Source organism: Nuphar pumila, chromosome 3 (genome assembly GCF_984573655.1).
Source record: "Nuphar pumila chromosome 3, dmNupPumi1.hap1.1, whole genome shotgun sequence".
In the NCBI taxonomy this organism is placed as follows: Eukaryota; Viridiplantae; Streptophyta; class Magnoliopsida; order Nymphaeales; family Nymphaeaceae; genus Nuphar; species Nuphar pumila.
Window position 1 is genome coordinate 8,094,439 of NC_143251.1, and position 21,750 is coordinate 8,116,188.

Below are 21,750 nucleotides of genomic sequence, written 5' to 3' on the forward strand. Positions count from 1 at the left end.
TATTAAATTTATAAGTATTTTTGCATACTTTCTAATTAATTTTTTTATCATTTAACCTTACAGGAAGCCGAAAAAAGAGGCTTGTGCCTTACAAGGATGAGTTTGTTGAAACACATAAACGTAAGAGCACGAGAGAGTTCGTATCAGAGAAGGCAAGAGCGACAACGGTATGTATTTATTGTATTAATAAATATTATAATATACAAGTTACCATGAATTACATTATCATAAATATTATAATTCTTAATTATTAATTCATACTGTAATCATTACATTGTATAAGTCATACGAGAGGCATATGGTAGAACGATATGGTGATGACTCTACTTAGCATCAATCTTTTGATCCTACAGCATGGGTGACTGTAACTGGTGAACCCCAAAAAGGTCATGTGTTCGGGTTTGAAAGTAATATAAACACCACAGCAGTCGTTGCCTCTTGCAGCTAGAGCTCTTAGAGTTCTCCCGCCAGCATCAACTCCCAATGTCCGATTGACCCTGCTATTACTTGGGATGGTGTCCGCCAGCTTCTTCAGGACACAATGCATGACTTTTTACATGAAGTCATTCCCAACCTTGTCCATAATGAGTTGTGCAACTTTTTTTGGGACAGAAAAACTTCGCCTGCCTTCAACATGAGCTCTGGTGCCCGTCAAATACATATAACATTTATTTCAATACATATCTAAAGTTTAATGTCACATATATGCATGATTGAATCACTATGACAGGCAACTCCCTTGGGGCAAGGGGTGTGCCACGGGTTTACACCTTCAGGAAGGCAACCGTAAGTATGGCAGGCTGAGCCAGTGGGGCTAGGTCGCTGATCCAGAGGGTGGTTTTTACGTCCTTCACGGAAAAAAAAAAAGGTCCAATAAAGCTTATAGCTAAAAGAGTAAATAGTATTTGGTGAGTGTTACATAGAACGTATACATCCCAAGTTATCACATCACAATTTCCACACACAATTCATCCATCATTTCTTAACAAACAGCGCTGTTATGAACCTGTGCTCTCACACAGCTGTTAGGGACGACAGGGAAACACAAGCATTCTGAAAGAAAATTTGAAGAATGGTTTATCCAAATTTCGTGAAAGTAGGAAGCCTAAATCGTAACAAATATTGATGTATGAAATGAGGTACATCAGCAATTCGTAAATGTTTAACAAATATAACCAGTAGAGTTGAGAGAGAGAGAGAGAGAGTTGTTAATATCTCAGAGCTCAAAAGTCAAAACAATGAATGGCCATATCTACAGCTGACCAGCTGCAAATGAAAGTAGAAGATAGACCATTCCCATTACTCAGAAGACTATAATGGAGATACCCATGATAAAGCATCCTGCAGCAACCCAAGGGCTCAACCTTTCACCTGCTCAAAAACAACAAATTGGTCTGAACTAACCAATAAAGAAAGCCGTATCACACACATGCACATAAGCAAGAAAGAGGTTATCTCCTTTACAAATCATTACATTTTCAGAACCAGTCTTTTCCAGCGGAAAGTTTCTGCAAAATCATAGCAATTTTTGTTGACAAAAAGACAAAAACAGATAACAGCCAGGAGACCAACTCAGAAGAAAAAAAAGAGAAGCATAACTAACGTCATGAAACAGGGAAATTCCGTTGCATGCTAAAATATATGCATGTGGCAGCCAACTGAACATGAAACAATTCAAAAAAAGATCCAGACATAAATCCCCAAAATTAGTATCTTTTGTGTGTTGATCTGTACACCAATGATGACTCAGGTATTGATCAAAACTGTGTGACAAGTCCATTTCAGGACAAGATAGACTGGGCCTCAAACTAAATGATGAGAAATGAGCTATAGATGAAGGCCATGAACAGTTTCAAAGGTGGTACTGCCAAGGAAGTGAGGATCAAGACAGGAGGGTGAAAGCAAAACCAAAACACAGGGACGTTACCTAGAAGTCTAGCAGGATTAACATGAGAAATACGATAACCTCCAACTTACACTAGAAGACCATCTTGAATAAGTTGAGAGAGAGTTTCTTCTAGATGAGGAGTCCAACGTGCCAAAATGGTCAAATTTGAGAAGAAAAAAGGAAAATTAATCTCAGAAAATTCTCTTCCCCATCCAATGGCCATGAAGCTTAGGACTCCAGCTGTAGGGTACAATTCAGGTATTATTAGGCCCTGGATGTTGATCATACAGTTAAGGTACCATTGCCTAAAATGAAATTAAGAAGGTACCAATATCGATTTTCTTACTGCCTAGGAACATAATGCAAATAGAATATGACTTGGTTCAAAGTTCTCTGCATATCATGTCCCCCAGTCAAAGCACCTTTATATGAGATAACATTAGGGCTGGGAAACAAGCCGAGTCACTCGTGGTTCGGCTTGCCATGAACTCATTCGTGTTCAGTTCATCTAGCTGGCGAGCCAAGCCAATGAGCAGTTCGTTAACCAAAAACAAGCCAAGCACCAACAAAGGGTATCCTATGTCACGGTGAGGATGTGGGTGCTGATACGGGTGTGGCGATGTGGCAATATAAAAAAACTTGGGTGCAGGGGTGCAGAGAAGGTATATATATATATATATATATATATATAATAAAATTTTCACTAAAGAGAAAAAATGAGAGTTTGGGTGTAGATCAAGTGTGGATCTATATTAAGATCCTTGATCCAGATCCACCTTTTTTAATAAAAAGGTGGGACACAAACCCCTTTTTCTCTCTTGGTAATCTCTCTCTCTCTCTCTCTCTCTCTCTCTCTCTCTCTCTTCATAACCCCCACCCTACATCTCTCTCTCTCTCTTCATAACCCTCACCCACTGCCTCTCTCCTCTCTCTTTTCGTAAACCTCACCCACACCTCTCTCTCCCTCTTTTAGCCCCCATCTCTCCCCCTTTTAACAACACCACCGTCTCTCTCTCTCTCTCTCAGAGAAGAAGGTAAAGGTGGTACGTGTTGTTAAAATGTAAAACTGTACACATATGTATATATAATAATATTATATTATTATATATATATATATAAATACATTTTTCATTTCTTTCTTTTTTGTAATTTTTTTCCTTTATTTTTATTTTTTGTCTTTATGTCATCTAGTTCAGTTTGAACTAGAATGACTGTTGCTAGTCAAGTCCTGTCCAGACTTGACTAGCAATAGAGCTATTGGACTGTCTATTGAGTCCTCTTTCAGCTGTGTATATAAAGGGGTGCAGCCCCTCTTGTATTTTATTTCAATGCTTCTTAAGCAATTGGTTTTTCATATCAATAAAGAATACATTTTTATTTTTATTTTGTTTCCAGTAATACCCTTTTTAAAGGTTATGCTTTAGTGTCATTCTTGACACTTGCCCTTGTTAATCTAAGCTCGTGTTTCCAAGATCCCCATTTCATGGTATCAGAGCCGCGGAAGTACTAAATCTTGAGGAAAAGCTGCCTCGGTTTCCGTGCCTGTTTGCAAAAGTGTTCGCCACTTTAAGAGAAGTGTTTTATCACTTCATTAGAGAGGATTTCACATCTTCTTGTATTGTTTTTTTTTTCTTCTTTCTTTTTCATTTTCCTTCTTATTTCTCTTCTATCTATATTCTTTCTCACTTTGTAATCGATGAATGACAATGATAAAGTCACCATCATGCCTATGAAACTAAGCGATACGAACTATGTAACATGGGCATCAATCATGAAGCACCATATATGAGGAAAAGGCTTATGGGGGATTGTGGATGGTTCCGATTCGGAACCTAAGCTATCTCTTACTAAAAAGGAGGGAGATAAAGAAGTACCTCTATCGGAAGAAGAGAAAATCAAGGCTATTGCCTCATACGAGAAGAAATGGAAAGAATGGAGAATATCTCATGCGAAGATAATGTCATGGCTTATCAATAGCGTTGACATTAAAAAATGCTCAAGTCTTGCCAAATTTGATCATGTCGATAAGGCATGGGAATACCTTAAGAATATGTATTCCCTTAAAGATATTGCACACGTGTGCAACCTCCAAGAAAAAGTTCGAATGATGACACAAGGAGACAAAACTATTCGTGAATATTACAATGGGTTGTCCGAACTTTAGGAAGAACTTTCCCTTTTAGAACCAAAGTGGCATTGTGCCGAAGACATCGAGCTTCGTCAGAAACAACTCGATGCTGAATATTTTTACCAGTTTATCACTGGATTAAGACCGGAATTTGAAACCACTAAATCGGCCCTACTTCATCGGGGAAAAATTCCTTCTATTGTTGAAACTATTGAAGAGTTAACAATGGAAGAAAATCGTCTCCGGAAAGGTTCTTTAAAAATTGAAGATGATTCTGTTTTAGCCGTGTCTAAACCAGGGAATCATGTTCGATCATATAGGCCTCCTCACTTTAACCGACAAAATGGTGACTATGATAAGAAGAAAGTTATTTGTCATCACTGTCATGAACCGGGACACTACAGGCCACAATGTCCCAAACTTAAGGAGCTGAGAGAAAAAAGAGCTGCAATTGTTGGATCGGAGCCTAAAGATCAGGATGCACCAGTTTCCCTGGCCCAACTAATGGAGATTCTTCAGCCTCTCATCAAATGTGCCTCTTCCTCATCTGAAGCTTCAACCGGCGCAGCAGCCTCATCTTTTTCTGATCTAAGTAAAATTTCTTGGCTTCTTGACTCTGGTGCATCTTTTCATATGACCCCAAATAATCAAAGTCTATCCAAATGTGTTAAAAATAAAACAAGTGTGTCAAAGGTCTTTATTGTTGATGGGACTTCTCTTGAAATAGAAGGAATAGGAAATTTTGAAAAAAATTATAAAACAAAAAAAAAATTATTCCAAAAATTAGACATGTTCGCAAATTAAATTTAAATCTTTTATCTGTATCTCAAATTTCTGATTATGGGTGTAATATTTCTTTTTCTTCTCATGGTTGTTGGGTACAGGAACGCCAGTCAGGCAAGCTGATTGGAGAAGGCCATAGAGAAGGAAGACTCTATTACATGGATTTTTTGGAAATGTCGAAGAAAGCTTTTTGTTATAATATTCAAAAAATAGAGTTGGAACTATGGCATAAGAGATTTGGTCACCCACATATAGCCAAAATCCAACATTTTCCAAATCTAGAGAAATTTTGTAACTCTGAATCATTTGATTGTAAAGATTGTATTCTCGGCAAAATGAAAAGATTACCATTTCAGAACAGAACCTTTTTCTCTTCAAGACCACTTGAATTAATACACTCGGATGTTTGGGGTCTTGCACCAGTAATTTCTAAAGGAGGATTTATTTACTATGTTATTTTTGTCGATGATTTATCCCGACATACGTGGATGTACTTTCTCAAACATAAGTCTGAAGTATTTTCATACTTTCAAATTTTTCATAATATGGTTAAAAACAAGTTTCAAAATGATATTACTATTTTTTGCACAGATTCAGGGGGAGAGTTTTTATCCACAGATTTTCAAAATTATCTTAAATTGCATGGCATCACACATCAAAGATCTTGTCCTTATACACCTCAACAAAATGGACTGGCAGAACGAAAACATCGTCATATTATAGAAACCACTAGGACTTTATTAATAGCAAATCAAGTCCCGAAAGACTTTTGGGCAGAAGTTGCCTTAACTGCCACCTATCTCATTAATAGGATGCCATCTTCTTCGTTACAAAATATCACTCCCATTGAAAAACTTATGAACATTTCTCCAGACTACTCTAGACTAAGAATATTTGGGTGCAAATGTTTCATATTTACTGACAAAAATGATAAACTTTCCCCTCGTGCGATTCCCTGTGCCTTTTTAGGATATGTTGAAAACCAGAAAGGTTATAGATGTTTTGACTTCAAAAATAATAAACTATATGTGTCTAGAAATGTTTCCTTTCTTGAAAAGGAGAACTTCTTTGATTTTAGAAAATTAAAAGACGTCACTGAGTACTCCTTTTTGCTAGATCTAATATCAACATCTGATGAATATGACCTTGATTGTAACTTTGATGATGATCAAAGAATTATTGATCTTAATGTTGAAAATGAAGAAGTTCATAGAGATACTAGTATTCAATATTCCAGGCGACAAGAGTCTAATCCTCCATGTGCACTTGAAAAATATTCTAACATTCCAACTAGACAATCATCCCGAATCTCGAGGCCTCCAGGAAAGTTTGTATCATACGAGTCTTTCTCACCCACATATAGGGCAGTTATTGCATTAATTCACTCATATGAAGAACCATCCACATATTTTCAAGCAAAAAATGATATCAAATGGATAGAAGCCATGAAAGCTGAATTTGATGCACTTGAAAAGGCTTCTACATGGAATATTCAAGATCTTCCTTCAGGGAAGAAAACTATAGGATGTCGATGAGTTTATAAAATTAAAACCAAGAGTGATGGTACTCTTGAAAGATATAAAGCCCGTTTAGTAGCCAAAGGTTATGCCCAAGAATATGGGATTGATTATGAAGAAACCTTTGCTCCGGTGGCTCGTATGACTACTGTCCGAACCTTAATTGCCTTAGCTTCTATCAAAAAATGGTCTATTTTTCAAATGGATGTCAAAAATGCTTTTTTAAATGGAAAGCTAGTTGAAGAAGTATACATGGAACCCCCTCCTGGTCTAAGTATTCCTAAGGGTAAAGTCCTTCGCTTAGAAAAAGCTCTTTATGGACTTAAACAAGCACCAAAAGCTTGGTATGATAGGTTTAGTCGTGTTATGATTGATATTGGTCTTCAATTCTGTTTAACTGACACTGCTTTGTTTATTAAGAATTCTGATGCAGGGATCATTGTGCTTCTTCTCTATGTGGATGATATGATCATCACCGGAAGCGATAAACAGGGAGTTGAAACAATCAAAACACTTCTTAAATCTCATTTTGAAATGACTGATTTGGGCTTGTTGAGATACTTTTTAGGCATTGAAGTTGCTTATTCTCCTATAGGATATTTATTATCTCAGACTAAATTTGCTTTTTATATTGTTTTCAGGTCTGGTATTACTGATGATAAGAAAGTTGACACTTCAGAAGTTGTTAATGTTAAAATGAAGATTGATGATGGAGAACTTCTTGCAGACCCTACTCCTTATAGACAGCTTGTCGGGGCACTTTCCTATCTATCCATTATCAGACCAGATATAGCATATGTTGTTCATACAGCAAGTCAATTTCAACATGCTCCTATTTCTGTTCATATAGGAGCAGTCATGCGTATTATCAGATACATCAAGTCCTCTCTTTCACGAGGACTTTTCTTATCTTCCTCCTCTTCTCTTGATTTAATTGCATATACTGATGCTGATTGGGGAGGTGATCCCAATAACAGACACTCAACCACTGGCTTTTGTATCTTTTTAGGGGAATCATTGATCTCGTGGAGGTGTAAAAAGCAGCAGAAGGTTGTAAAGAAACGACTTTGAATATATTAGGTTCAATAATGAACCAATACACATGCACATAAAGTGCAAATATACCCACTAAAGGGGAAAACACAAGCACATAATGTGCTAACACATAAACCCACAAAGGGGTAAAAATGCCTATAAGGCATAAGTTGATATTATTGAAAAGAGGAAGGGTGTAACACCCATTACACGGAGCAAAGGCTCCTCCAAATGAGTGAATAAATTACAAGGGGGAGACCCCTATTTATAACAAGAGAGGAGCCACATAGGGGGCTCCCAAAGGAGTCGTTGGGAGCCCCCTGTGACCGTTGGGGGGTTCCCCAACGACTCTTTGGGGAGCCTCCCTAGGTGGCGCAAACCACAAGAATGAATAAAATAAAAAAAGAAAAATAAAAATAAAGTTACAAACATATTCCAAATGGAATATGCGTAAAAAGGTGAAAAGACTAAACTACCCTTATGCCTAATAATAGAGAAATATATATTTTGTGTATATATATATATATATATACCATATATATATATATATATATATATATATATATATATATATATATGTATCATCCTTTATATATATAAAATATATATAAGATTACAAAGATTAAATGATACATTTTAACACCCCCCTCAAACTTTGCGTGGAGGAACGAAAAGATTGAAGAATGCAAGAGGAAGAATCTCAAGGCTTCAAGAGCCTTCAGTCCGAATGCCATTGAAATTTGCAAATATCTTCCTCCAAAGTCTTTAACGATGAGCACCTTTCATGATCTATCCAAGGTACTTATTTTCCTCTCATCTTCAAGATCCTGTGGAACAAATCAAGAAGAAGTCCAAGTAAAAGATATTTTTGCACTTTAATCAAGTGAAATATTCCAAATAAGATTAATTAACCAAAAAAAATCATATCATATAATTCATCCAAAAGTAATGGTGCAAAAAGATATTCTATGCATAATTCATCACAGGATTTGATGGAACAAGATAATTACTTATGTATGCAAAATTATTTTAGAAAACCAATTTTTCATAATCATATATCATGTTAAAGAGGGAGTGGAAACAAATTACAAGAATGCATAATGCATTCATAAAGTCCAATATTGGACAAACACAACCTCATAACGAGGAATAACATAATGGTCCACATGAGACACCAAAAGAAGACTACGAAGAGGCACAAGTTGCACATAATTTATTGAATGAGGGCCAAAAGGCCATAATGAGCATATGCATAAAATATCATGAAATGAATCAGCACCTAAAAGAGTCATCAATGATCATGCTCCAATCATACTTTAGTCAAGTAATATGAACCGATAAGATAGAAAGACACGTGTTTTTTATTTTTAGCAAGTCCTTTGAAAGCGATTTCAAGAGGGAAATGCTCAAAAGAGTGTATAAAACACAAGAGTTCAAAAAGGTTTTAAGTCCACTTAAGAGGCAAAATAATGAGAGTTATTTGAGTAGAGAACTTTACACAATTAGGAACATCTCACTCAAATGATTACAAAAACTCATTTTGCATATCAAATGTAAAAGGTGACAAAAAAATCAATTTGATTTTAAAATATGCATATTAATGTTATGATTCACTTGTATCTTAAAAAGACAAAATATGAATGAAATTTCACAAATTTAAACAATAATTCATCCATTACAAACAACTACCTCATTAGTCCTCCAAAACCCACAAATCAAGTGTGTAAGCTACTAGATCAAGAACATAAATATAATGTCATTAAAGGCCAAGGACACACACAACGGTGTGTAAAAGAACCTCTTGTCTACATGTAATAATACTTGAAATGAGTGCATCAACGATAAGACCAAGAGAATACACGCCAACATGGACCAAAAGCATCTCTTATCTACGTAAAAATACACTCAAGAGCAAGTATGTTCAGCTACTAGAACAAGAGTATCAAGTCAACCATGGGCTAAAACACAATACATCTCTTGTCTACATAAAATAATACTTGAAATGAGTGAAAGAAGCCAACCATGGGCATAAATCTCAACGACTAGAACAAGGACACAAATGCCAACATGGACTAAAATCACACACCATGGTGTGAATCAACGTGCCTTGTCTACATATAATAACACTCAAGACAAGTGTGTTCAGCTACTAGACCAAGAGAGCAAAGCCAACAAAGGGCTACCAACACACAATGGTGTAATAATATGCCTTGTCTACATATGATGACACTTAGATAAGAGGTATAAGAGAAGAAGACTTTTGAGGCAATAAAACTTTGTAATGACAAACATATAAATAAAACCTTGGACAATATTTTTTTTTGAAAATAAATATGTGCACATACGCATGTAAAGAAACGACTTTGAATATATTAGGTTCAATAATGAACCAATACACATGCACATAAAGTGCGAATATACCCACTAAAGGGGAAAACACAAGCACATAATGTGCTAACACATAAACCCACAAAGGGGTAAAAATGCCTATAAGGCATAAGTTGATATTATTGAAAAGAGGAAGGGTGTAACACCCATTACATGGAGCAAAGGCTCCTCCAAATGAGTGAATAAATTACAAGGGGGAGACCCCTATTTATAACAAGATAGGAGCCACATAGGGGGCTCCCAAAGGAGTCGTTGGGAGCCCCCAACGGTCACATTTGTGACCGTTAGGGGGTTCCCCAACGACTCTTTGGGGAGCCTCCCTAGGTGGCGCAAACCACAAGAATGAATAAAATAAAAAAATAAAAATAAAGTTACAAACATATTCCAAATGGAATATGCGTAAAAAGGTGAAAAGACTAAACTACCCTTATGCTTAATAATAGAGAAATATATATTTTATATATATATATATATATACCATATATGTATATGTATCATCCTTTATATATATATATAATATATATAAGATTACAAAGATTGAATGATACATTTTAACAAAGGTATCTCTCTCATCCACCGAAGCTGAATACAGAGCCATGGCAACCACGACCATGGAAGTAGTTTGGCTCCGACGACTGCTTGCTGACATGGGAGCTGAAGCAACAAAGGCTTCACAAATGTGTTGTGACAACAAAAGTGCGATCTACATTGCCAGTAATAGAACATTCAACGAACACATCAAACACATCGAAATGGATTGTCACTACGTCAGAGAGGAATATCTACACGAGATAATTGATTTGCCATATGTCACTTCAGAATATCAGTTAGCAGACTTCTTTACAAAGCCTCTCACTGCTCCCCGATTTCACTTTCTCTTAGACAAACTTTCACTCATTGTACTGTAAGTTTGAGGGGGAGTGTTAAAATGTAAAACTGTACACATATGTATATATAATAATATTATATTATTATATATATATAAATACATTTTTCATTTTTTTCTTTTCTGTAATTTTTTTCCTTTATTTTTATTTTTTGTCTTTATGTCATCTAGTTCAGTTTGAACTAGAATGACTGTTGCTAGTCAAGTCCTGTCCAGACTTGAGTAGCAATAGAGCTGTTGGATTGACACAGTCCAACAGCTCTTAATAGAGTTGTTGGACTGACACATTCCAACAGCTCTAAATAGAGCTGTTGGACTGTGTCCAACAGCTCTATTGAGTCCTCTTTCAGCTATGTATATAAAGGGGTGCAACCCCTCTTGTATTTTATTCCAATGCTTCTTAAGCAATTGGTTTTTCATATCAATAAAGAATACATTTTTATTTTTATTTTGTTTCCAGTTATACCCTTTTTAAGGGTTATGCTTTAGTGTCATTCTTGACACTTGCCCTTGTTAATCTAAGCTCGTGTTTCGGGAGTCAAAGTAAGCCCAATAGACCCAGGTCCAGATACGGGAGAAGAAAAAAACAAAAGGTGTAAATTTCAACAAAAGAGAACACTTCTTTTCCCATTCTTCACAGCAAAAATATTAAAAAAAGGGAAATCTGAGGTGTCAATTGTTATTGATTTAAATTTCAAAAAGAAAAAACATTAAAAGCAAGCAGGTTACAGCTAGTTGAGGATGACAAGTGTCACTTGATGTGACAATACAAGGGCCATGTATCTTCTTGGCTTTGACAAATTTTTTTTAGATAACTCTCTCATTCTCTCTCTATTCTAGCGAGATGAAGAAGAAAGAGGAGGACAACCCCAGTGCTCTCTCTCTCTCTCTCTCTCTCTCTCTCTCTCTCTCTCTCTCTCTCTCTCTCTCTCTCTCTCGTGACGTGTTTGCCGCACCGGGTGCAGCACCAGCACCCACACTCACACCCATGTCGCGTCGACGCGGGTGCGAGGACCTTTTTGCCGAGTCCTTGACTCCTTGTAACATAGGTTGTGCCCATTAAGGGTACTTTAGTCTTTTCTTTTTTCTTTCTTTATTTTGTCTTTTTGGATTGAGCTAAGGACATTAAAGTCCTTAGCTCATAGAGTTGTTGGGGGTGGTCCCAAGGGCGCTTGAGCTTCTTTTTGTATATATAAAGGGGGTAATCCCCCCCTTTAACTTAAGCTTCTCTTAAGCATTCATGCTCAATAATATGAATATTTTTTATGTTTTTTTGTTCCACTTTTTAATCCTTTGATGTCTTGAACACACTTAGTGATTGTGTAGTGCCTTTGTGCTCTTGTATTGTCCCTTAGTTGGACTTGTGTATGTGCATGTGCACTTTATCTTTATAATCTTGTAAGCCCTTGTTTATATTTTTGCATATTTCATTCCATGGTATCATAGCCAAGAAATCTTTATTGGTATATTGTTTTTTTGGTCTTGGGATTCTTTTGTTCAAGTTTGTGTTTCGTAAAGATTCATAATCGTTGTGTGACTTAGATTTAAGAAAAATATTGACCCGGTATGTATCTTAAATCTTTAATGTTACTTGAGTTATCTATCTCATGCATTATGCATGAGAAAACACTCATTTTTTTATCTTTGAAAAGTTATTTGTTAATTTTTTTTAAACTAAAATCTTTAATTCAAAATTATTGTTGGATTTACTCTTATTAAATGTTTGATAAGGTTTATAAAATTTATTTTTAAAATGTGAAATGATATGTGTGCATGCTTTTATGAGATCCAGTTTGAATCTTAGATTTTTGAACTCATGTACATATATGATCTAGTATTCTTAAGCATGTGTTGTTGGCATTTAGATGCTTTATTCGAACACTACATGGTTATGAATATCAAATCATGTTTATATTCATTGTTATATTGAAATGTGTTTGTTTTTGAAAAATTGTCAAATATTTTAAAATAATTTAAAATATTTATTTTAAAATGGTTTTGTGTCATTCACAAGTATGATTTTATGAGACTTTTGCCTAACTTGTGTTTGAATTTTTCTCTTTGATGTATTATTGTGTGAAACACAAAATATTTTATAAAGCATTAAAAATTATATGTGGTTAGTATCTTTGTGATCATGGATACCTTATTGTTTTTGAAACTTGAATAAATATTTTTTAATATTGATATATGATCCTTGTGCACTTGTGATTGTCTTACATACACATTGATGAATGAGATTGTCTATTTGTGCATAAGGTATTGAGCATGTTTTCTTCTTATCAGAATTATTCATCATTATAAATGTCTTTTAAAATTATTAAAAATAGTTATGTTATCATGTGTCTCTTGTTGGATCTTTTTGTGGCCCTTGTGATTGTGTTATTTCTTAGTCTCGTGGTCATTTAATAAACATTATCTTGCATGATTTTGCATGGGAATTAAGTATTATGATTTTTGCATACTTGGTATTAATAAAATATTAATTTGAGAATTATGAGAGCCCTAGTGGGCACCCTTTTGTGGGTCTTGTGAGAATGTTCCTATGCATATCTTATGTGATTTTTCATAGCTTTTGTATAGGATATATGGCTTTAAGTTATTAAGATTATTGAATATACATGAATTTTTTATCTCTTTGTGAGTATCCACGATTGGTTGTACTTGTATGTGCTCTTGGTTTTCTATACAGTTCTTTGATAATCTCTATATATGCTTTGACCCTCTTTAATGTTATATGCCATTGTTGTCTCATAGTAGACATATAATCTAAATTGAGCTATCTCTCTATATAGCTTGCTTGTATTGACCATGCATATGATTGCATCAATTGACATCTTGTTGTGCATATGATTGAACTATATTCATTCTAAGTTTTCATCTACCTTTACTAGATTTGATTTGAAACTTTGTTTTTTCAAATCAATTCTTATATTTGAACTTATTTGGAAAATAATTTTTGTTAGTATTTATTGCCTTCTTATGGCATTTGTTGTGTCTATCACAAAATTTTATATGATGCAAAATTTCTTTTTGTCCTTGTTATTATTAAACCAGAGTTATTTGTTAGGGTCAGTTGTGTGCACCTTATTTTTTGTCAGTTTAGATTGTTGGCTTATAGTTCGGCTCTAACTAAGACTTGTTTGATCTCTGGTTCTATAAGTGTGATGTATTACTCATTTGTTTATTTGGGCATTATTGTTATATTGGATGCTTATAATTATGTTTATCTGTGATGGCTATCTATTTTTGAAACCATGGTGTTTTGAAAATTTGTTAAAATTGATATGTTTATTCTTCTTGATGACATTAGTTTGATTTCATTATAAGCGCTCTTACCTAATGTGTTTTCTCCTATCATGCCTCTTATTTAAGTGTCATTTTATATAAATAAGAGATGTTTGTGGTGAGTTATGTGCACCTGTTTGTTATTCACACTTTTTGTGTGTTTTTATTATGCTCTTATTCTAGTAGCAGATACACTTGAATACTTAGGTTTGTCTCTTATTTAAGTGTCATTTTATGTAGACAAGAGAAGTTATGTTTTAATGTGGTGATTTATTTGCACCCATTGGTTATTCACACTTTTTGTGTGTTTGTATTATGCTCTTGTTCTAGTAGCTGATACACTTGAATATTGAGGTTTGTCACTTTGTCTCTTATTTAAGTGTCATTTTATTTAGACAAGAGATGTTTTTTAATGTGGTGAGTTATGTGCAAGTCATTGGTTCACATTCTTTGTGTGTTTGTTAAGCTCATAAGTGGCATTGTCATTGTGTTCTTGTTCTAGTAGCTCATACACTTGAATTTTGAGGTTTTGAGGTCTAGTGAGGTGATTGTTTGTGGTGATCGAACTATTGAGGTTTGCAAAATATTTTTTGATATTTGTGACTCATATTTTCCGCAAATTGGTATTGATTTGCAAATATCATTTCCTTTGTTACGTGGGATTTCTAAAATCTCTCCATAAAATTTCTAAACTTTTTTTACTTATTTTTTCATGTATGAAAAATGTTTGTTAATAAAATTTCATGCATTTCATTGATAATATATATATAGGGGTGGCAATCGGGTCGGGTTGGCGGATTGGCGGGTCAGCATACCTCAACCCGAACCCGAACCCGAACCCGACCCGTTTATTAAATAGGTCGGTTGTGGCAAACACAAACCCGACCCGTTTATTGAACGGGTAACTCGACACGACCCGCCAACCCGTTTATAAATGGGTTGGGTCGGGTAAACGGGTTGGCGGGTCGAGTTGGCAGGTTGGCGGGGACGGGTTGGCGGGTTGACCCGCCCGCCTAACCCGTTTATTAAACGGGTCAGCTGGGTTGGCGGGTTGGCATACCCCTAACACGAACCCGACCCGTTTAATAAACGGGTTAGGCGGGTCGACCCATTTATTAAGCGGGTTAGTTTAAGCCCAACCCGAACCCGCCTAAGAGGCGGGTTGGCGGGTCATGTCAGGTTTTGCCACCCCTATATATATATATATATATATATATGTGTGTGTGTGTGTGTGTGTGTGTGTGTGTGTGTGTGTGTGTTTTAAAATTGTTATTTGGTCCTTTGTACTTAAACTCATTCTAGGTTGTGTGAGTGAATTCTAATGGGTTTTGATTTATGAGATTTCTCTCATTTATTATTATATGCATTAAATATACTCTAATTACATGATGGATATATATGTTTTTATATCGATTATCTTGTTCGCATTGTTATATGCATAAATATTAATTAACTTCTCTTTTCTTGAGAGTTCTTTTAAATTGTTATATTTTTATATGCATGTTGTCATGCTTGCTTAGTATAATTGATGTTTTATGTGAAGTGTTTTTCTAACTTTGGGATATTATTAATGCATGATTGTTTATCTTTTCTTGATAATTTATATGGTCTTTAGTGATTAAATTCTCTTGTGATCAATATTTACGTTTTCCTGAAGAATGTGTTGATTTTTTGGCTTATGATTGCTTAAATTTGATTTCATAAAAATTTATCCTTGAGGTATGCTCCTCTTATTTTCTTAATGATTATTTAATGTTTCTAAAAATTATTGTTACTTTGTTTGAAAAATTCTGCTTGAGTGTTATTCTTGTTAAAATATATATATATATATATATATATATATATATATATATATATATATTTGTTTTGAAACTTTATAATTATTCGGTCAAAATATTTTTTTTATGTAGTTGGAACCTTTGTTTTGTTCTCTCTACAGGTTCTTAAAGATGTGATGGATTGAGAAAGGAATATCTTCAATGCATCATATCATGAAGATGGAGATAGCCGATGAAGGCATTTGGGGATGATCACCAATGAAGACATTTGAAGACTTTATTTGCAAAATTCTCTAATGTGTCATAAAGAAGGAGATTTTCATTGAAGACACAAAGACTTGGATTATTCCCATTGATTTTTTTTTTGTATTTCTAAACTTTCGGTATATCACACCGTACGTTTGAGGGGGGTCTTAAGAAGTGTGGATATAATATATATGTATAATGTATATATATATATATATATATATATAATGTATATATGCATTATATATATTTATTTATCGTTGTAATAAGTAAATACCCATCAAGGGTAATTTTTGTCCTTTCACATATGTAATAGGTTGTGCCCATTAAGGGCACTTTAATCTTTTCTTTTTTCTTTCTTTATTTTGTCTTTTTGGATTGAGCTAAGGACATTAAAGTCCTTAGCTCATAGAGCCATTGAGGGTGGTCCCAATGGCTCTTGAGCTCCTTTTTGTATATATAAAGGGGAGTAATCCCCTCCTTGTAACTTAATGCTTCTCTTAAGCATTCATGCTCAATAATATGAATATTTTTTATGTTCTTGTGTTCTTTTTAATCCTTTGATGTCTTGAATGCTATTAATGCTTATGTAGTGCCTTTGTGCTCTTGAGTATGTATATGTGCACTTTGTGTTTATAATTTTGTAAGCCCTTAGAGGGCCTTGTTTATATTTCAGCATATTTCATTACATATTTGTCATAAAATGTACTGTTGGTAAAAAACGTATGATACTTTAACAAGAGGTATGCAGTTCAAATCCTATTGTTGTCAATGTTAAAATGCATGTTTTTCTTAACGAGCCAGATCATGGATTGGCTCAACTGACTCGAGGTCGGCTCGTCTAGTTACGAACATGAGCAGCTGAGTTGAATGATAAATGAGCCGAGCCTGAACAAGATGGGCTCGACTCATTCGGTTTGTTTACCAGCCCTAGATGAAATCCAGTAGAAAGAATGAAATCTCCATCTGAATGATAGTTAACCGTTCATCATTCTTTACTTTCACCAGCAAGTTGGGACCATTCTTCTTCTTTTTCCCTTTTTTTTTATATTTAACAAGGGGAAACCCTGGTTCAGGTGGTGGGACCTGGGAGATATTGATGCACTACTGTATGGCCCAATGCCAAGCAGATAAACCCCTTGGCCTCCCCTTTTTGCCCACCAAGGAGCCTGCTGTTTCGGCATAAGGCAAGGAATGTGCACCTCGGATATCGAATTTTTAACGAACTTCAACTTGGGCTCCCTAAGTTGACCCACCTAGCCAGGTGCATGGAGCCCTTTGTGAGCCTCGGGACGATTATTCTTTCCAATGTATTTCTGCATGATGTTAGCCAATGTCACACAGACACTTCACTTAGCAGGTGTATGTCATGCCAACATGACAGGACACTTAGACACACAAGGACATTTCATGCACACAGTCAGATCATTGTTAGACATAGTCAACATTGCATCATTAACTTTATCTATTTTATTTTATGATCTTGATTACTTGTTTTGTATCCAACTGTGTTTTTTTTTTGTTTAAAATTGATCATCAATTACCTCACATTTCAATTTCACCTTATTTTGATTATTTGATGTTTTTAATTATAGTGATCTAAAGTTGTTGTTCAAGAGTTTTCACTTGAGATGATATTCATGTTTTTTCACTTTAGGTTAACAATCTCTCTCTCACACACATCTGTGTGTATGGTCATGTCCTTGTGTCCAAATTTTTGAGAACTGTCGTGTTGTACCTTGTGTATCCGCATCATGTACCACTCTCGCATTTGTATTCGTGTGAAATAGTTGTCAACTTACATACAAACAGCTAACCAAGTTTCTTTCATTCCATGAGGTACTGTGCGAGAAAAGATATATCCTTACCATCATTAAGAATTCTGGAAAATATTTTGTGAGTTGCTAGAGCATCCAGCAAACATGGAAAACTAAAATGGCCATATGGGCATTTGAGTTAGCTTCCGAAAGAACAGCCTACAGAAAATAGTGATGCATACCCGCATCATATGTAAAATTGTCAACTGGCTCTGCCCTGTGCTACTACTGCAACTTTAGATCAATGAGAAAGACATTGGCGCCTCTAGGATACCAACCTTCAATGGCAATTTATCTGTCCCTTATTCAATACTGTTTCCCAAAATTATCTAGCACATCTCTCTCTCTCTCTCTCTCTCTCTCTCTCTCTCTCTCTCTCTCTCTCTCTCTCTCTCAACAACAGCACAACACATCTCCCAAATTTGAAAGACTTCCTTTCTGGTTCATCAGTATCCAAATCTCTTCCATTTCTCTATCTTCATATCCAAAGCCCTCGTTGCCTTTCTTCACCAGAAAATTTCTCTAGAAAAACTGTGGTTTTTCATTCTTCATTCTTCATTCTTCAGGCTTTTCACATGAGGGGTATCACTCTGAACACCTCTTTTTTTTTCTCAGTTAGAAAGGTGCCTTCAAATTTTATCCATCAAAATGGATGATGGGTGGTATTTTAAGTTGGATTTTGGGTGTTTTTGAGATGCTTGTGCAGATTTTTTTTTGTTTATTTTGTTCTTCATTCAAATTCCATTTTTGAGATGCTTGTGGCTGAGCCTTTGCCCGTATGGTGGTCTGTTAACTAGGTTGTGTATAAAATAGTAAAAGAGAGAAATGAGGAGTAGATTTCAAAATTTACTAAAAATAACCACAGTTTGACCATGGTAAACCCACACTAGTTAGAAGAGGCAGGTGTTTGAGAGTTATTTTTCTAACTTGGGTTTCCATTTGTAAAATCTCATAGGTTAGGTGGGTTTCTGTAATTAGGTCAATAGTTAGGTAGATCATTGTAAATTTTTCTTGAAAATATTGTGATTCATATGTTGCAATTTTAGCATGATATCTTTTTAAAACATAAAAAATATTGATAAAAATATGATATTTTCAGGGTATCAGAATTTTATGGTGATGTTTTTGGCAGCTTATTTTAGATGTCCTTTATGTTTTTATATTTTTCTTGGCTTCTATAAATCTTACATAGACCAATATTTTCCCAAGATTTTCTGAGAAAACCATAAGATTCTAATTTATTGCAAAAAGATTAACAATAATGGTACCTGTGAAATTGGGATAATATATGTATTAACCATTCAGATTTATGAGGTCACAAAAAGTCACAAAGATCTAATTTTCACTAGAAGTGATAAAATCACTATAACTTGCAAATTGTAATCAAATTTACAGGTGGAGGTGTGAAGAATGTACCTATCCTAGCAGCCTTCCAAAAAAATCCTCGGAACCTATCAAAAGAAGCAAAGCTCAAGTTAGGAGACAAAATACAAGCAGTAAGAGAAATCCAACCTAAAAGGAAACAACACAGCTTCTGTATTGCCCAATATGACCTCGTGCGGGCATTTAGGTAAACTAGAAGCATGGCATATGGGTTTGTGAGTACATGTAGATTACACCCAGCTGCTTGTTCAAGATTTTGAAGCAAACACAACTGAAGACAGGCAGTTCAGAGATTAGATTTGTTCAGTTTTGTCTAAAATTTGTCACTTTCATGTGAATGGAAAAACAGATAACTGATGAAAGCAGACATGTTCAAACTTAAAGTCATGTCTTCACTGTATAGAAAATCAAAGACCAGAGAATAGATCATGGTGATGTCATTGTAAAATACCAAGAAAATGCAATGCACAAATTTGGCAAGGACAGCCCTATCAGGGTTAATCCATGAATCCCTTTGTAAACTGATACTTTTATCTATCATGACAGGGAAGCAATCAGTCACAACGGCCAAAACCTAGATGAAGAAAATGAAATTTTAATGCAGCAGTCAAAATGCAACAAGCAAATGAAAGAAAGAAATATTAGACATTGAACTATGGTAGTGTAGGTATGCCACACTCGAGATGATTTTCAAATTGACTAAAGAGTAAATCCCTATATTTGGGAACTGTAAAAGAAACCATATAACACTAAACAGATCTCAAATGCCTTCAAGAGACTATAATAAGTGTTTATTGAACAGGCAATTGAGTCCACGGATGTGAGAACATTCTAGAGGATGCTAGACGAGAGGTCCTAAAATTGAAGATCAAAAAATGGTTATAATTGGCATACTCACAAAACCCTAAGAGACAATCTTGATGCTACATACAATCTCTTGGTTTGCTACAATGCGCAGTAATAGCCTACCATGGTATAATGAAATTGTAAGTGCAAACAGTGAAATGAAACTTAGATTCTAACATTAATGAGGGATTCGGACATGATGGATGAAACGGTGAATGATGATATTTTTCAAGCTCAAATCTTTAGAAGTGACGCTATGTTATTGTTAATTTGGCAATTGTTCTTCACGGCCACAAATGTGTAAACTGCTAGAAATTGGAAACTTCATTGCAGTAAAAACAAAACACTTGGGACTGCAATACACCTAATGATGATTTGAAGTAAACAATCCCCAAATTGGCCTATTCTTTTGGTAATTCCTCCTTTCTTGTTTTCATGACTTCTAACGACAAAACAACAACAGTATAACAAGAAAAGAGCGCACGGGGGCAGGCACACACACAGAGAAAGAGAGAGAGATACCCAGTTCTCTGTGCAAGGATGGTGGGGAAGTGCATCTTAACATAAGTGCACGTGCAGATGACAAGCAACACCACCGTGAGGAAAGAGTGAAAATTGAAGAGTGCCGACTGCAATTCAACACCACCACTATACAGACATTAGCATGCCATCATGATCATCAGTGTCTCGGAACAAATATTGGGGATCCCACAAAAAAGTAACAAATACAATCAAAACAGATTTCCCAACAACAAAATTCCTCTTACCATCACCACCAAATCCCTTAAACGTCTCCAAATCCAAAATGGGAGTCGACAAATTCACCGAACATGCTGTTCCAACAGATTCAGTAGTATCAGCGGATGCAGTAGGGGAAAGTGCGACGGGTTATAAACAGAAATCGATAAGGTAACTGGTACAACCATCACAGATTCACAGGTGATGATCAACAACAATCGTGAGAGAGAGAGAGAGAGGGGTGTGGATGTCCGTACCAAGGTTGCTCAGTCGGTGCTGATATCAGATCTTGGGTCGTGACAGGAATACCGCCTCTGTTCGTAGGGAGGGTTGGCTTTCAACCTTGCGGGAGAAGGGAGCCCCGCCGGCTCCAAAATCTGGGGTCGGTTCGGGCGTTTGAAACGGGTCTAAAATTTGGACTCAAACTCGACTGGATTTGATTTTGGTTTGGATTCAGGTCTTGGTGTGACTAACATTGTTGACCCAGATGGGTTAATGGCTTTCACCAGATTGGCTTTTTAATTGGATCTAAGAATTGGACCCGAGACTAATCCCATTTGATCTGGGTTCAGCTCTGTGTCTGGGTGTGACTGAAAGTTGGAGACCAACATGGCTAAGTGGGTCCAAATATAAATCTGGTCAGGCATAAAGAGGTCGGGTTCTAGACGGATTCATTTTTAATCGGATCGGATATTACCCTTTAACCGGATTATATATGTAGTAATAATTTTTTATTATTATTTTTTTGACAGGCAAGCTGGGACCAGATATCTCTTAAGCCCCATGTAGCAGAGGGATTCGAACCTGGGCCTTCAGATTGGCAACCCCGCTTATAAATGTGCAATATAAACGCCCATAAATTGAAAACCTTAAAAATCACTATTGCTAAAATTTGGAGATGGAAGGAACATTACTTGAAACGGGTTTGGGTACAACCCAGGTTCAGGTATATGGGTCTGTTCAGGTGATGGGTGGGCTCACATTTGGGTTAGTTTAGGTTTGGACCATGTACAGTACAAGTTCGGGAGC

The 21,750-nt window shown here is 35.6% G+C and overlaps 1 protein-coding gene across 1 annotated transcript; it reads right to left on the reverse strand.

Annotated features, from left to right (window-relative positions):
* Positions 1-1,106: 1,106 nt before the first annotated feature.
* LOC149841837 (kish-A-like protein) lies at positions 1,107-21,114 on the reverse strand. The gene is made up of 5 exons (XM_090001182.1): positions 20,979-21,114; positions 20,751-20,816; positions 20,506-20,612; positions 19,171-19,205; positions 1,107-1,371 (listed from the first exon to the last, which is right to left on the reverse strand). Exons 2-5 carry the CDS (start codon positions 20,751-20,753, stop codon positions 1,304-1,306), a joined length of 213 nt encoding a protein of 70 aa, XP_089857308.1. The 5' UTR covers positions 20,754-20,816; positions 20,979-21,114; the 3' UTR covers positions 1,107-1,303.
* Positions 21,115-21,750: the final 636 nt, after the last annotated feature.

Bases quoted from the DNA above. Each gene is read 5' to 3' on its own strand.
- LOC149841837 (XM_090001182.1), bottom strand. The intron at 19,206-20,505 runs GTATCTCTCTCT...TTCTTTTGATAG, and splicing joins ATCCTTGCACAGAGAACTGG to GTTCCGAGGATTTTTTTGGA. The intron at 1,372-19,170 runs GTACATTCTTCA...GTTTTTGAGCAG, and splicing joins TTGGAAGGCTGCTAGGATAG to GTGAAAGGTTGAGCCCTTGG.